This window comes from Electrona antarctica (assembly GCF_951216825.1).
Source record: "Electrona antarctica genome assembly, chromosome: 20".
In the NCBI taxonomy this organism is placed as follows: domain Eukaryota; kingdom Metazoa; phylum Chordata; class Actinopteri; order Myctophiformes; family Myctophidae; genus Electrona; species Electrona antarctica.
The window spans coordinates 32,273,809-32,288,808 of NC_136801.1; the positions used below are offsets into that span (position 1 = coordinate 32,273,809).

The 15,000-nt window shown below is 45.8% G+C and overlaps 2 protein-coding genes across 2 annotated transcripts in view; both read left to right on the forward strand.

The window, feature by feature from the left end:
- Window positions 1-4,836, forward strand: part of LOC306913250 (piezo-type mechanosensitive ion channel component 2-like) — a gene marked incomplete at its 3' end in the record, with an annotated part of 30,930 nt that extends 26,094 nt beyond the window's left edge. Inside the window, exons 7-10 of the mRNA XM_079489840.1 lie at window positions 2,905-3,085; window positions 3,707-3,920; window positions 4,382-4,495; window positions 4,734-4,836. Coding sequence (XP_079345966.1) covers window positions 2,905-3,085; window positions 3,707-3,920; window positions 4,382-4,495; window positions 4,734-4,836 — 612 coding nt within the window. The remainder of the gene's footprint in view (window positions 1-2,904; window positions 3,086-3,706; window positions 3,921-4,381; window positions 4,496-4,733) is intronic.
- The window catches only part of LOC306912668 (piezo-type mechanosensitive ion channel component 2-like), a 46,579-nt gene continuing 36,362 nt past the window's right edge, over window positions 4,784-15,000 (forward strand). The window contains exons 1-12 of the mRNA XM_079489058.1: window positions 4,784-4,877; window positions 5,220-5,255; window positions 5,802-5,919; window positions 6,090-6,196; window positions 7,746-7,976; window positions 8,588-8,705; window positions 10,396-10,637; window positions 11,361-11,509; window positions 12,593-12,671; window positions 12,787-12,881; window positions 13,169-13,410; window positions 14,757-14,917. Coding sequence (XP_079345184.1) covers window positions 4,836-4,877; window positions 5,220-5,255; window positions 5,802-5,919; window positions 6,090-6,196; window positions 7,746-7,976; window positions 8,588-8,705; window positions 10,396-10,637; window positions 11,361-11,509; window positions 12,593-12,671; window positions 12,787-12,881; window positions 13,169-13,410; window positions 14,757-14,917 — 1,620 coding nt within the window. The 5' untranslated portion in view covers window positions 4,784-4,835. The remainder of the gene's footprint in view (window positions 4,878-5,219; window positions 5,256-5,801; window positions 5,920-6,089; window positions 6,197-7,745; window positions 7,977-8,587; window positions 8,706-10,395; window positions 10,638-11,360; window positions 11,510-12,592; window positions 12,672-12,786; window positions 12,882-13,168; window positions 13,411-14,756; window positions 14,918-15,000) is intronic.

A 15,000-nucleotide genomic window follows, 5' to 3' on the forward strand; every position in this document is an offset into this window, starting at 1 on the left:
GGGGTCGTTACGGTATGTAGGGAAAGCAAGTCTGAAAAGGTGGGTTTTGAGTGTGCTTTTGAACGTGGCGAAGGTGGGCCGGGGGCAACTCTGATGTGAGCTGGGAGTGAGTCCCACAGTGAGGGGGGCGGCCACTGCGAAAGCCCTGTCCCCCCAAGTTCGCTTTTTGGACCTGTGGGGTTCCAGTTTGTTGGCAGTGCTTGACCTGAGGGAGCGAGGGGGACATGTTGTTGGATGAGTTCAGAGAGGTGTACCGGGGGGCCTGGTTGTTAAGTTATTTGTATGTAATGGTGAGTGTTTTGAAGTCAATTAGCCCTTTACGTTAAGTCCCTCCCCAACCCGTCCTTGTCCAATAGGCACGTTAGCAGCGAGGAGACAGGACAAGCTGTCCTTCTCCCCCATAGAGATGCATGTTAAATGGGACGGGATTTCTCCATATAAAATAATCTGATCATTTCAGTAGCAAGAGCATCACAATCTTGTCAACCAGGCCTGCAGTATAGGCTATGCACTGGACAAATCTGCATGAATAAACTAGAAATACGAGGAAATGACAGAGGGAGAAATCAACATTTAACGACCAACCCGACAGGAGTTTTCATGTTGCACGGTAAGACTACGGTCATTAGTATTATTGCCATCACCTGGGTGGGTCAGTCGTGTAACTTTCTTGTTCAACAACACAGCTATGCAAAATAGTATTGACAGCTATGAGGTAGTGAAAGCTTGACCTCCATAACAACAGTTGCTAAACTATTTGGATTGGCATTGGACAATCTCTTTAATTTAAGGGGCGGGATTTGGCGAAGGGCTAATTCTGTACTTGACTGGAAGTTCTGATCTCTTCCCCTCTCCTCTCGTCTAGTCTGCAGACATCAGGTCGTTGTGATGTCGTGGTGATGTCGTAGTGATGTCCTTATAAGTGTATTAAGGTGTCTCATGTTGTGTGCTAATGCAGTTAGTAGTCTGTTACACTGTAACTCAGTAAGCTATCATTTAACTCTAACTGCATTACTGTCTGTCATTGTTAACGCTGTTTAACGCAGGGGACATTTAACGCACGCACGCACGCACGCACGCACGCACGCACGCACGCACGCACGCACGCACGCACGCACGCACGCACACACACACACACACACACACACACACACACACACACACACACACACACACACACACACACACACACACACACACACTAACAAAGAGCCTGAGGGAAACAGGAGGTCTGCGTGGAGGTACATTATACATTGGTCTAATGTTATGGTTCACTAGAGATCTGCACTGCCGGACCCAATTTGCACAAGTTATAGATAGATAGACAGACAGACTGACTGACTGACTGTGTGCTTGCGTGTGTGCGCTTGCATGTGTGTGTGTACGATCACCACCAGAATAACCAGTCCCTGGCTGTTAGCGCTAAGTGCGGTTCATTCAATATGGGAGAACAGCGACAGACAATATGGATTTTTAGAATGTAATTTCAATGCATATAATGACTGATTTTTAACTATAAAGCTGATTGTGTCCTCACGCGTCCATACAGGTACATTTGTTCCATGTTCACATACTGTAGACACGCGGCAATTACAATAGTTCCGACTTCTGACCCATACCCAAGCGGCCGCTTGGCTTCGAATGTTATCAGCCTATAATCAAGAATATGTCCGTGATCAGAAGCCAATATGTGATAACCAGACATACACGGCAAGTGAAACTACTGACACGTTAGGGAGCGCTTGCTTTTTGTGACCATGACCGTGACCATGACGGACCTCCATGACGTGAGGCCCAGCCGAGCGAGTCGCCGTGCCGAGCGTTGCGACGGCCACCAGAGCCCACTCAGCGCTGTTCGAGTTGCGTACCGATGGGCACAGAACCGTAAATATTAGTCCCCCCTACTTTCCATGCCCCCGACATGTCTGCACCGTCCTGCGCGCAATGGACAATTAATGGACAATGAACACAGCTGAGTGCCATCGCTGAAAACAACGTCAGTATGGCCATGGTTGCTTTTGAGTGGTGCAACCACTCCCTTACGGAGCTATGTGTGTGGGTGGCTGCCTGCCTGGGTAGCTGGCTGGGTGCGTCTGAGCATGAAAACAGCAACCGTTTTGGACGCGGGCCGGCTCGCCGGAATCGGGCCGGCACCCTGGGTACGTTCCGAACTTCCGCCACCCCCCCCCCCCCCCAACACACACACACTGAGTTGCACCACTCACTTCACACAGGTGTGATTTTTTTATCACTTTTAAGAGATACAGTACATGGTTTCCAGCGGACACAGTTCTTCCTGGAGGCTGAAACCTTGACAGTCAAACATGCCAATGAACAAAACAGTGCTATAGTGACATCACAATATCATCCCCTCCTCTAACCCCTCCCCTTCATCGTACAACCATAGCTGTAGGTGCGGCTTCAGTTCAGGTGGATCACCACCCATCGCCACCCACCAGACAAACCAGGCATACTTTTTTTTAAAACATATGTTTATTGTTTTTTCTTTACGACATAGTATTCTCAAAACAATAATTCACATCTATTTGTTTCATACACCCAAATGGCAGCACAAACACTATACTTAACGAACTGGTGGGCATGTCCATATAATAACGACATTTTAAGAAACACACTTTTTAGAAAATATTCTTCCTCCTTATAATAATTATACCTGATGATCATGTTTTAGTGTGTAAAAACAATCACAGCACTCCATCTTTAAAATAGTCATTTTTGTCTGCCTTTTACCAGCAGGAGGAGGTGGAGAGGAGAGACCAGGAGCAGAGCAGAGTGGAGGAGAAGAGAGAGGAGAGGACCGAACAGGAGGAGGGGAGAGATGAGGAGAGGAGAGAGGACGAGAGGAGAGAGGACGAGAGGAGAGAGGAGAGGAGAGAGGACGAGGTGATATTTGAGGAGGACTCTGTTCTTGGTGAGGGGGCGGAGGCAGAGGAGGAGGAGGACACCAAGTGCAACCTGATTGGTCCGTTGGTGTTGTTGGCGTCCAGAAGCCGGCAGCTGCTTGGTGACATCATGACGACGGTGGGAGGGAAGGTTCTCCTGACCGCTCTGCTGGGGTTGACAGGTATAGGACATCCGACCAATCAATGAATCAATGTATACGTTTTTTTGAGAATCTACCGATACTGATTTTTCCCGATCCGACACTATTTATCACAATAGTTGAATATCCAAAATCACAGATATATATCATGATATGGATACTAGGGATGACCCGATCACGTTTATTGCTCCCGATCCGATTGCGATCATTTGAAAATGACGTGATCGGCCCCTGATTTCCGATCACGTGATCAGATCGGGACAACCCTGTTGAATACAACATTGACATTTTTCATAAAACGTTTGTAATGTAGAAGGTGTTTTTTTTTATCGGCCACAGATCAATAAATGCTGCAGTAGTTTTACTGAATAATCATTTTGAATCTCTCTCTTTTTTCTTGCTGTCCTTCTCTGTCTGTCTGTCTGTCTGTCTGTCTGTCTGTCTGTCTGTCTGTCTGTCTGTCTGTCTGTCTGTCTGTCTGTCTGTCTGTCTGTCTGTCTGTCTGTCTGTCTGTCTGTCTGTCTGTCTGTGTGTCTCTCTCTCTCTCTCTCTCTCTCTCTCTCTCTCTCTCTCTCTCTCTCTCTCTCTCTCTCTCTCTCTCTCTCTCTCTCTCTCTCTCTCTCTCTCTCCCTCCCTCCCCAGCCATCATCTACCCGTCTCTCTCGTCCCTGTTGTACCTGTGTGTGTTTCAGGGAGTGTGCACGTGCTGGTGTGTGTATGGGGAGGTCAGTGTGCTGCTGTTCAGCTGCGTGTGCGTGTGCTCACTCGTTTACTCCGCCGGTCACCTGCTTCTCCTCTACGTGTATCAGCTTCCCGTTGTCCATCACTTCATCCCGGCCAATGACAGCTACGCTAGGTACACGCATGCGTGCACGCACGCACGCACGCATGTACACGCATGTACACGCGTGTACACGCACATTTCTTTTAAATCACAATTTCTGTTTGTTACTTTCTTATTTTTCTCCTTTCTATCTCACCTGCACCGCAATTGTATTTGTTATTTTTTACTTATTTTGTTTCATGAATGATTGATTGATTGAATCGTTTATTAACAGTTTGCACAGAAAAAGGGCACGGTGACACAGATTTATACAAAAGAATGCGAAAAGGATAACCCAAATAAGCCCTCAGGGCTTGTTTCCCTTAAGGTCCCTGCGTATTCAATGCATCGCGACTTTTAAAGACAAACATTATTATACAGTGTGTGTGTGTGTGTGTGTGTGTGTGTGTGTGTGTGTGTGTGTGTGTGTGTGTGTGTGTGTGTGTGTGTGTGTGTGTGTGTGTGTGTGCTTGTGCTTGCGTGCATGCTATCAGTGTGTTTGGAATGCTCGCTGTGGTAGATGAGGACTGTGGAGCCCCCTGGAGGCTGAACTTCAACACTACACTCAGCTGGTTTCACTTCTGTCAACCTCTGCTGCTGCTGCTGCTGTACTATACCACTGCTACACTGTGTAGGATACAGGTACGCACGCACGCACACACGCACGCACGCACGCACGCACGCACGCACGCACGCACGCACGCACGCACGCACGCACGCACGCACGCACGCACACAGACACACAGACACACAGACACACAGACACACAGACACACACACACGGCTGTCTTAAAATGTAAGTATATAGTAATACAAACGCGTGTGTGTGTGCGTGTGCGTGAGCAGTGGACCAATGGGGGTGAAGGAGGAGGAGGGGGAGGGGAGACTGGACCTGGACCCAGTGACATCATCGGTAGTGACATCACTGATGACATCAGCACTGACGTGATGTCAGCAGAAAGGAGAAGAGAGCTGTGGAGACGCGGAGATGTGAGAACACACACAACAAGCACACACGCACGCACACACAGAGAAGGACCTTCAAAAAGCTTTTGACACAGTAGCGCACGGTATTCTTTTGTGAAAGCTCAGGGCTTTGGGTATTTTTAGACAGCAAAGAACAATTGGTGGATATGTATATTTGTTGTCAATAAACAAATCAAATCAATTAATCAAGAAAATTGTGTGTGTGTGTGTGTGTGTGTGTGTGTGTGTGTGTGTGTGTGTGTGTGTGTGTGTGTGTGTGTGTGTGTGTGTGTGTGTGTGTGTGTGTGTGTGTGTGTGTGTGTGTGTGTGTGTGCGTGCGTGCGTGCGTGCACATTTATCATTCAGGCGATGACCACTCAAGAGGCATGCAGCTCGACTGAGGTATACATCTCTGTCTGTCTGTCTGTCTGTCTGTCTGTCTGTCTGTCTGTCTGTCTGTTGGCTTTGCTGGGTTCAAGTAGGTTACTGACGTAAGCTGCGCTACATGCAGTATGACACCATTGCTGTGTCCAGGACTCCCTACAAGATCTATTCGTCAATTTGAACGATTGAACGATCACGTCATTCTAAGTTTAACCACAAGGCCCGCCAAAATACATTTTAGTCGACTAAATCAACGGTAGATTTAGTCGACTAAAATCACATGATATTTAGTCGACTAAAGCTAAATCGGTACAGGAGACTAAAAATGTGACTAAAACTAAATAGAAAGCTATTCAAAAGACTATGACTAAAACTGAAATCAAAGTTTGCTGTCAAAATCAACACTGATTATTTTAACCACAGAGCACTCAATGCGTACAATCCCATACATGCTTACAAAAAATATGCCTGTGTACTGAATGTACTGTACAGTATGTGGTGTACTGTATTAATGTATGTATGTCCCTCCATGTGACCAGAGCTCTCCTTCCTAATACTTCCCAGATGCTGGTGACGTCGAGCCACGATACTTCTCCACAGTACTCAGTAGCTACGCCTGCCCAGAACACAGCCCTGGGATTGGACCATTACTGCATGCATCACTACTCCCTCAACCAATCAGGTTTGGTCTGGTGTTTCCAAGTTTTTATCCCCAAATATTTCAAATAAGTAATTCAAATCCCCCAAATAGTGAATGTATCCTCTCCTCTCCTCTCCTCTCCTCTCCTCTCCTCTCCTCTCCTCTCCTCTCCTCTCCTCTCCTCTCCTCTCCTCTCCTCTCCTCTCCTCCAGACACGGTGTTTGAAGCAGACCACTGGGAGGAGAGCAGAGGTTCCATGTCCACTGCATTCCGTTTCCTCATGAAACAGAGTTACATCTGTGCCTTGATCGCAATGATGGTGAACGCACACATAAAGTACACACACGCACACATACACTGTGATGGCCCTAAACAGTTCCCCAGTCGCTTCCAGTGCTGCGTTGTCTCTAAATGGTCATTTTACAAACTTCCAACATTAGTAATCAGTAGAATGAGGCATTCTAAAGGTGCATTCAGACTTGGATGGCGCAATTACATAATTACATACGTCAATGCAAAGACGAGAATTGTTCACGTTCAACGAATTGTCGTTGAACGTGGTACAACCTGGCGTGGTACAAACGGGACGAACCGAGGCGAATATATATATTCAGGTCTGAAAGTAGCTTAATGACATACAGCAAGCTTTGGTGCCATGTAAGGTCTGCATCCGAGCAGACTTGAGAAAGAGCATCCCTCCTCCGCTAAATTCACAGACAGAAAAAAGATGACTGAATCGGACTAACTAACGTTAAAATATCGGTTGGTCTGTTGTTCTTATGTCGTATATAGCGTGTTCCATCACATACTGTGTGTCGTGGGTGATGTGCGTATTGTTCTTGTGCAGTATTGTTTTTGGCAGCAAATTTTGATTTCAATTTTAGTCATAGTCTCTTGAATAGTTTTAATTTAGAGTTAGTCACATTTTAGTCACCTGGAATGTTTTAGTGTTTGTCTAGATTTAGTCGACTAAATATCATAAGATTTTAGTCGACTAAATCTACAGTTGATTTAGTCGACTAAAATGTATTCTGGCAGGCCTTGATGCCGTCGTAATGACTGTTCATACACTTGCTGAAAATAGCGGACCTACAAGCTCACAACGCGTCGCAGCGCAATGCGTTTGTAGATGTGCTATTTTCAGCATGCAGCCAAGTGTAAAATGACTTATACTGGATCTCTTCCCTTCCTAACATTTTAGTCTAGTTTTTATTTGTTGATGAAATTGTCAGTACATTTTTCGTCATAGTTTTGGTCGACGAATGTAGGCGTGGTCCGTGGTGTATGTGTCGTGGCTGACGTGCATATTGTTCTCATGTCGTATGTAGGCGTGGTCCATCACGTACGTGTCGTGGCTGACGTGCATATTGTTCTTATGTCGTATGTAGGCGTGGTCCATCACGTACGTGTCGTGGCTGACGTGCATATTGTTCTTATGTCGTATGTAGGCGTGGTCCATCACGTACGTGTCGTGGCTGACGTGCATATTGTTCTCATGGCGTATGTAGGCGTGGTCCATCACGTACGTGTCGTGGCTGACGTGCATATTGTTCTCATGTCGTATGTAGGCGTGGTCCGTCACGTACGTGTCGTGGCTGACGTGCATATTGTTCTCATGGCGTATGTAGGCGTGGTCCATCACGTACATGTCGTGGCTGACGTGCATATTGTTCTTATGTCGTATGTAGGCGTGGTCCGTCACGTACGTGTCGTGGCTGACGTGCGTATTGTTCTCATGTCGTATGTAGGCGTGGTCCATCACGTACGTGTCGTGGCTGACGTGCATATTGTTCTCATGTCGTATGTAGGCGTGGTCCATCACGTACGTGTCGTGGCTGACGTGCGTATTGTTCTCATGTCGTATGTAGGCGTGGTCCATCACGTACGTGTCGTGGCTGACGTGCGTGCTGCTGCTGTGGTCGTGCGCGCTCTGGATGCTCCGCGACCGCCGCAGGTACACCATGATGTCGTCGCCGTGGCTGGTCGCCTACGGCAACCTGCTGCTCCTGCTGCAGTACATCTACAGCTTCCCGGCAGTCGATCCCATCCCTGGGATGTTCATCCGGAAGGACGTCCCCTTCAAAGAGCTGGCCTCCAAGGTACACTGCAGTCACAGATACTACACAATGTCTGTCCCCTGTTCAAAACCCACCCCCACTCTTTGGCTGAGAGTGGGAGCTGACTACCGTCTGTCTACTCTGGTCCATATCTGGTGGCGGGGTACGTGCCCTGCTCGAAGGACCATATCAAATATCTTTGGCTAATAAATGAGTCTGCTGGCTATACGTACGTATACAGCCCTACACCATCATACCCATTAGAGCACTAGGACCAGACAGGATAGCAGTATCAAGGTAGTTTATTCATGTAGTAGGCTTTGTACAGATGATTAGGACACGATGGCAATGATGGTGGTGGTGATGAATGCTGATTTTAACTGAACAGGGAAATAGTCCGGCAGCCGACAGGCTTCTTGTGGGAAATTTGGTATATAGTCTTTTTTTATTGGCCTAAAATATTGTCTATATACATACATTCATTAATCCACTTGCTGACCGGCTGTGTATACACGTCCTTGCCATACAATGTGTTACAATAATATATAAATTCAGCCCCTGCCAGCGATTTTTCATTTTTCATATCTTATAAAAAAAAGGTTTTCTCTGTGCTTCCGTGAAAAAAAAAACTGATGACAGCATTCCTGTTACAGATCGTGTGTCTGTTGACGTTCTGGGCTCTGCTGCGTCAGAAGCTGACAGAGAAGAAGGAGAGACAGACAGAGAGACAGACGGATGGACACCTGGCCACCATCACTGTCCACAGCGAAGGTAAGACACCCGTCTCCTTCTCACACTGTCTGACTGACTGTCTACAGCCCTGGTGTCTCAATGTCGGGTCCGGGTACCACCTTGAGAGGGCCAGGTTTTTTGTTTTGTTTTGTTTAGTTTAGTTTATTTGATCATCCTTCAGTTTCAGATACAATATTTAAAGACAATGAATGGAAGCTGTTACAAAAACAAAACAAAAACATGAAGATGATCAAAAGGAGTAGGCAGAAGCTAAAAGCTTATAAATACCTATCCTACTTACAACAGAACATGACGTGCATATTGTTCTCATGTCGTATGTACTGTAGGCGTGGTCCATGGCTGACGTGCGTATTGTTCTCATGTCGTATGTAGACGTGGTCCATCACGTACGTGTCGTGGCTGACGTGCGTATTGTTCTCATGTCGTATGTAGACGTGGTCCATCACGTACGTGTCGTGGCTGACGTGCGTATTGTTCTCATGTCGTATGTAGGCGTGGTCCATCACGTACATGTCGTGGCTGACGTGCGTATTGTTCTCATGTCGTATGTAGACGTGGTCCATCACGTTCGTGTCGTGGCTGACGTGCGTATTGTTCTCATGTCGTATGTAGACGTGGTCCATCACGTTCGTGTCGTGGCTGACGTGCGTATTGTTCTTATGTCGTATGTAGACGTGGTCCATCACGTTCGTGTCACAAAACAAAAGTCAGATACGAGAATTCCATCCATGGGGCCCTTACGGGACTTTAACTCTGAGAGTGTACAGATTGAACCAAATGGACCTCTACGGGTCCATTTGGTTTCATGTGTACACTCTTAGAGTTACAGACCCATAAGAGTCCATTTGGGGCATTTTTAAATATGTGTTCTAATTTGTGGAATTTCTTTTGATTTTTCTTTTATTTCTCCATGAAATTACTGGAAAATAAGTAATTGAATTTTGTTTTAAATACATGAAAGGTTTTCCTTTTAAAATAATAATAATAATTCAAAACATGTAAGAAACAAAAAATAAGGGGACCCATAAAAATGTTCAGTGTTTGGGAGACACTTGTTTAGGCTACTCACACCGTGGTGTCTTGAATACGAGGATATTGTTTTTGTTTGTATAACATTCCTTTATCTTACACCGGTGAATGAAGAATCCAAAAATCAAGACGATGCTCAAAGTAAACAGAGGTAGATATGCTATTAACAGCAGCAAAACTATACAAATAATCGAATAATATAAACTCACAAAACAACAACCCTCAAAGTCTTGTCATAGCCCCTGGTGGGCTACAGACATTTTAAATGACCAAATTTACCCACCGATGTTGTATAACTAATAATATTAGTAATAATAACGGAAAAATTACCATGAATGACGCCGAAATTGGCGCTGCGATTGGCCGTCGTGATTGGCTGGAAGGTGTGCTGTTATTGGCTGAGCATCGCATAACGGGTGTGGCACAGGGAAGTGGCAGATATTCCACGCTCAATTTTTTAGGACGGAATTTGCGCCCAAATGTGTAAGTAGGTTAATGTACAGTATCTGTTAACCTACTCAAGTAGGTTTTACTGACAGAGGAAAGAGGATAGAGGACAGATCCCGGACGCTCCTTCTCCTGGGTGAAATGTACTCACAATGCACTCATAGATATCATATCCCCAAACCGTTATGGACTAGTAATACTAATTAAGACTGGGTTGCGTTTTCTCCTTCAGGTCACCTCCTCCAGAAAGGGGAGGTGAGCTCCCAGCAGCAGGAGGAGGAGGTGCTACCGGGAGCAGCGGCGCTAGGAGTGCACGGGATGGAGGAGCTGGTTGCCGTGGTGACCAGGATGTTTGTGAAGTACTGGATCTACGTGTGTGGAACCATGTTCTTCTTCGTCAGCTTCGAGGGACGAATGGTCATGTACAAAATCATCTACATGGTGATGTTCCTGGGATGTACTGCACTATACCAGGTATACATCATTAATATTACTACGACTACTACTACATCTATTTGACCTATAAAGGATTCCAGAGAAAACTGTTCTCCAAACAGTGGATTGGGACCCGTTTGTGCATCACAGAACCATTTACTTGAGGCACAAAATTAGCTTGAGGCAAAAAAATAAGTCATATCCGAAACATAAACCTTGCAATGGCACGGCCAAAAAAAACGCTAATTTTATTAGAATCGGAATCTGGGATTAGAATCCGAGACATAAGCAGACAAAGAGTCAATGGGCGCGGCCATTTCGATTTTCGAGTCATGGATTGTATACATCGCACTAGCATTCCAGACGGTTTTATTTGATAAGACATGTGTAGACGTCTTTAGCACTGGTATATTCAGTGATTTCACTTAATTTAAATATCACTTATTTTTTTGTTTTGTTGTGATAATCCTTCCTACTATAGAGGCTCATATAAGGAGTTCCTCCCTGTCGTTTTTGGCTAGGTGGTCAAGCCTTCATCCAATCAGGATAGAGAAGGGCCTTCCGCCAATCACGACCGAGCGGGGGCGGGCCTTGGTGTGTGTGCTGTTGGCCTGTCGCGTGTCCCCCCACTGTAGTGTGTGCATGTGCACGTCTTGTTACCGGGACGGACCAGGGGGTTTTCCAAATCACCCAAATCACTGAATGCTCCTTTAAGTAGCTAACATGTGTCACGCATGTCTATGTCTTTGTGTCTCTCCGCAGTTAAACTACCAGCGTTGGCGCAGCATGCTGAGGTATTTCTGGGTTGCCGTGGTGACGTACTCCATGTTCGTCCTGATCTTGGTCTACACCTTCCAGTTCCCCAACTCCCCTTCCACCTGGAGCTATTACACTGCACTGTCTACACACAGGTCTGTCTGTCCGTCCGTCCGTCCGTCCGTCCGTCCGTCTGTCTGTCTGTCTAATGAATGAACAAGCAGTCAGTCCATGGTTGGCATGGCTAGGGTCTGTGATAATGAATGAACAAGCAGTCAGTCCATGGTTGGCATGGCTAGGGTCTGTGATAATCCATCGTACATCATACAGGGGTTGACACTAATGGTTGCCCGACTCCCCGTGGCAAGTAAATAAAACGTTTGGGCAAGTGGAATTTGCTGCCAGGTTGCCCGACGGGCAAGTACATTCCGTCTTAATTTAATATTATTGGCTATTCATGTACATTTAGAAGTTGCACTTTGTAAAAGTGCAACTTTGTAAAACACTTTGTAAAAGTGCAACTGCTAGTTGTACATGAATAGCCAATACTATTCACTCAGCAGTTATCGATTTGATTTAACATTCTTTTGTTTTACAAGTGCACATTTTACCAACCATATGGATTTGCTTTTCGGGAAAGTGAGCATGACCTTTGGGCGAGTAGAACATGACCTACAGGCCTGACATGACCTGTATAGGCTACACTTGCCTGACAGGCAAGAGTCTCTGAGACCTTAGTGTCAACCCCTGTCATATACAGTATATACAGAAGGTACTGTACACGTATTGTATGGAGAGAAGGCCACACATTGCCACTGCTGTTGTATCCTATACTGAATCACCTGGCAGTAAGGAGCCCCCACCGGGAGGATGTAGTCCTAGAGGGACACAGGTAGGACACAGACCTATAACAGAGATCTCCATATACAGTACGTGCACAAAAGGGGACCATGAACCTCCATCATCTGATGAGCGGTCTCAGAACGTTTTCTCCAGATGTCCTGACTCTCTGAACTCTCTGCGTTAGTTCGGAAAGCCTTTGCGAACCATACGTGTTTTGTTGTTTCCCGACATCGGAAGGAGCACGTGTTTGTTCTCCTGGCACTATCGTGTCCGGTTGTTTACAATAAGCAAGAACAAAATACATGGTAATACATCAAAACTAGATATGTCCAGATACTGTATCGGTATCGGAAAAGTATCGGATCGGCCCTTATTTGGTCATATCTTCTGTTCAGGTTAGAGGATCTTGGCTTGGAGAAGTTTTCAGTTCCTGTGCTGTTCAGCAGAATATTTCTCCCTGCTGCATTCCTATTGGTCAGTACTCAGTACACACGAACGCATGCATGCACACAATATATATTTTTTCTGTTTTCCTTATCCCGTTCTTTAATTGTGTGTGTGTGTGTGTGTGTGTGTGTGTGTACCATAGGTGTGTATTCTACATCTTCATTACTTCCACCAGCCGTTTCTTGACCTGACAGACCTGAAGACTGTGGTGGACACGCACAACAGTACTGTTACTAGGTAACACACACACACACACACACACACACACACACACACACACACACACACACACACACACACACACACACACACACACACACACACACACACACACACACACACACACACACACACACACAGTCATATCATAACTAGTCAGATCTGGCCCAGAATAAGCTATATTATTTCAACTGGTGAAGACATCCTGGAAATTACGTAAAGATCATCCCCATGCTGGGTAGGTTGAAAACGGGTCTCTCTCTCTCTCTCTCTCTCTCTCTCTCTCTCTCTCTCTCTCTCTCTAGGCTGGTTCATTCGGAGGGGAGTCTAGCCGATCTGTCATTGGTCAAACCTCCCCGTCCGGAGGAGGAGAAGGAGGAGAAGGAGGAGGAGTTAAAGAGCGGAGGAGGAGATGAGAGGAGGACAGAAGGAGAGACGGAGAGAGAGGAGAAGGAGAGAGAGGAGGAGAAGTGGAGAGACGAGGATGGGGAGGAGGATGAAGACTCCTGCATGTTTGGCCAGGAAACCCTGTCTGATCGGATCATAGGTCATTCATTCAGTCATTGTACTTTACCACGGTCTAATGTCCATGATTATATTTTGGAGAACAGGAAGGCTGGTATCAACCACTATATGTTTCTAAAAGATTAATTTTGATCACAATTTTTGTCATGTCAAATGTTTTAGTTTTAGTCTAGTTTCAGGTTAGTTTATCATACGATTTTAACCTACAGTTGATTTAGTCGACTGAAATGTGTTTTTGCCTGATTTAGAATGCTGATTTGAAACAGCCGATCTACAGTGTGAGTGCAACACCAAGCATAACCAAGCATAAGATGTCTTGTCTTTCTCAGCTACAGTATTATGGATCTCTTCTCCAGCACCACCGTTTCTTTGTCTAGTTTTCATTTGTTGACTTAATTGTTAGTCTAGTAGCCAGCCCATAGAGCCCCATTGTGAACCCGGACATGTTGAGTACACCAAGGTTTTATGTTAGAAATGTTTAGTATGGGTCCCCAGCATGTAGAAACTGCCGGATGCTAACTTGCATATGTTGAGCAATTGGCATAATATGTGACCATACCAATTACAACCTATAGAATGCTTTATGTAGCATGTGACATGTCAAACTAGGGGGTTTTCATGATGCTGCATTCCAAGCATTGCAAAAAAACACTCATTGGGCTAAAAACGGCCAATGCCGTCATCAGAAATTGATGATGTCAGCACATTTGGGCAAGTGGGCATGGCCGTTTTAAGCCCAATGAGTGTTTTTTTTTGCAAAACTAATGCTTGGAATGGATTCAGCTTCATGAAAACCCCCTAGTTTGACACATCACATGCTAGATAAAGCATGATGAAATTTTGAATAGTTTGCCTTCTATAGGTTGTTAATGGTATGGTCACATATTATGCCAATTATGAAAATTGCTCAACATATGCAAGTTAGCATCCGGCAGTTTCTACATGCTGGGGACCCATACTAAACATTTATAACATAAAACCTTGGTGTACTCAACATGTCCGGGTTCACTTTTTGGCTACTAGGCTATGTCAGTATATTTAGTATATAATCGGGGGTGAAAGTGGCTTGAAGTTCTTGCCGGAACTCCCAGAGATTTAAATAAGGAACACATCCCACCGTGCGGCCCAAAACTTTCGGGTCAAAAATCCGGGTCAAAACGTGCGGTAAAGGTTGGGGTCGGACTAATGAGCAGTTGGACCAGTGCCACGCTACCCAAAACCCCCCGAAATGCATAGAAAACTGCATTTTGGCACAGTTATTATTATTAAGTGTGGCAACCAGACTATAGTAATTGTCACACTTTATTTGTTGTTGCCGAACATGTTTTAATGTCCATAATGAAACATTTCTTTATTCTGTTGGCCCAGACCTGCGTTCCTCCTGGAGGTTGGTGGTGGATCGTCTGTCGGACTTGTTCCTGCGTCTCGTCATGTCTGTCCAGAAGCTGCAGTGCCTCGTCTGGTGGCTCCTGGAACTGCACATCATAAAGCTCATCTCCATTTACATCATGTGGCTGTCTGTCAGAGAGGTACAGGCATGCGCACACGCACGCACGCACGCACGCACGCACGCACGCACGCACGCACGCACGCACGCACGCACGCACGCACG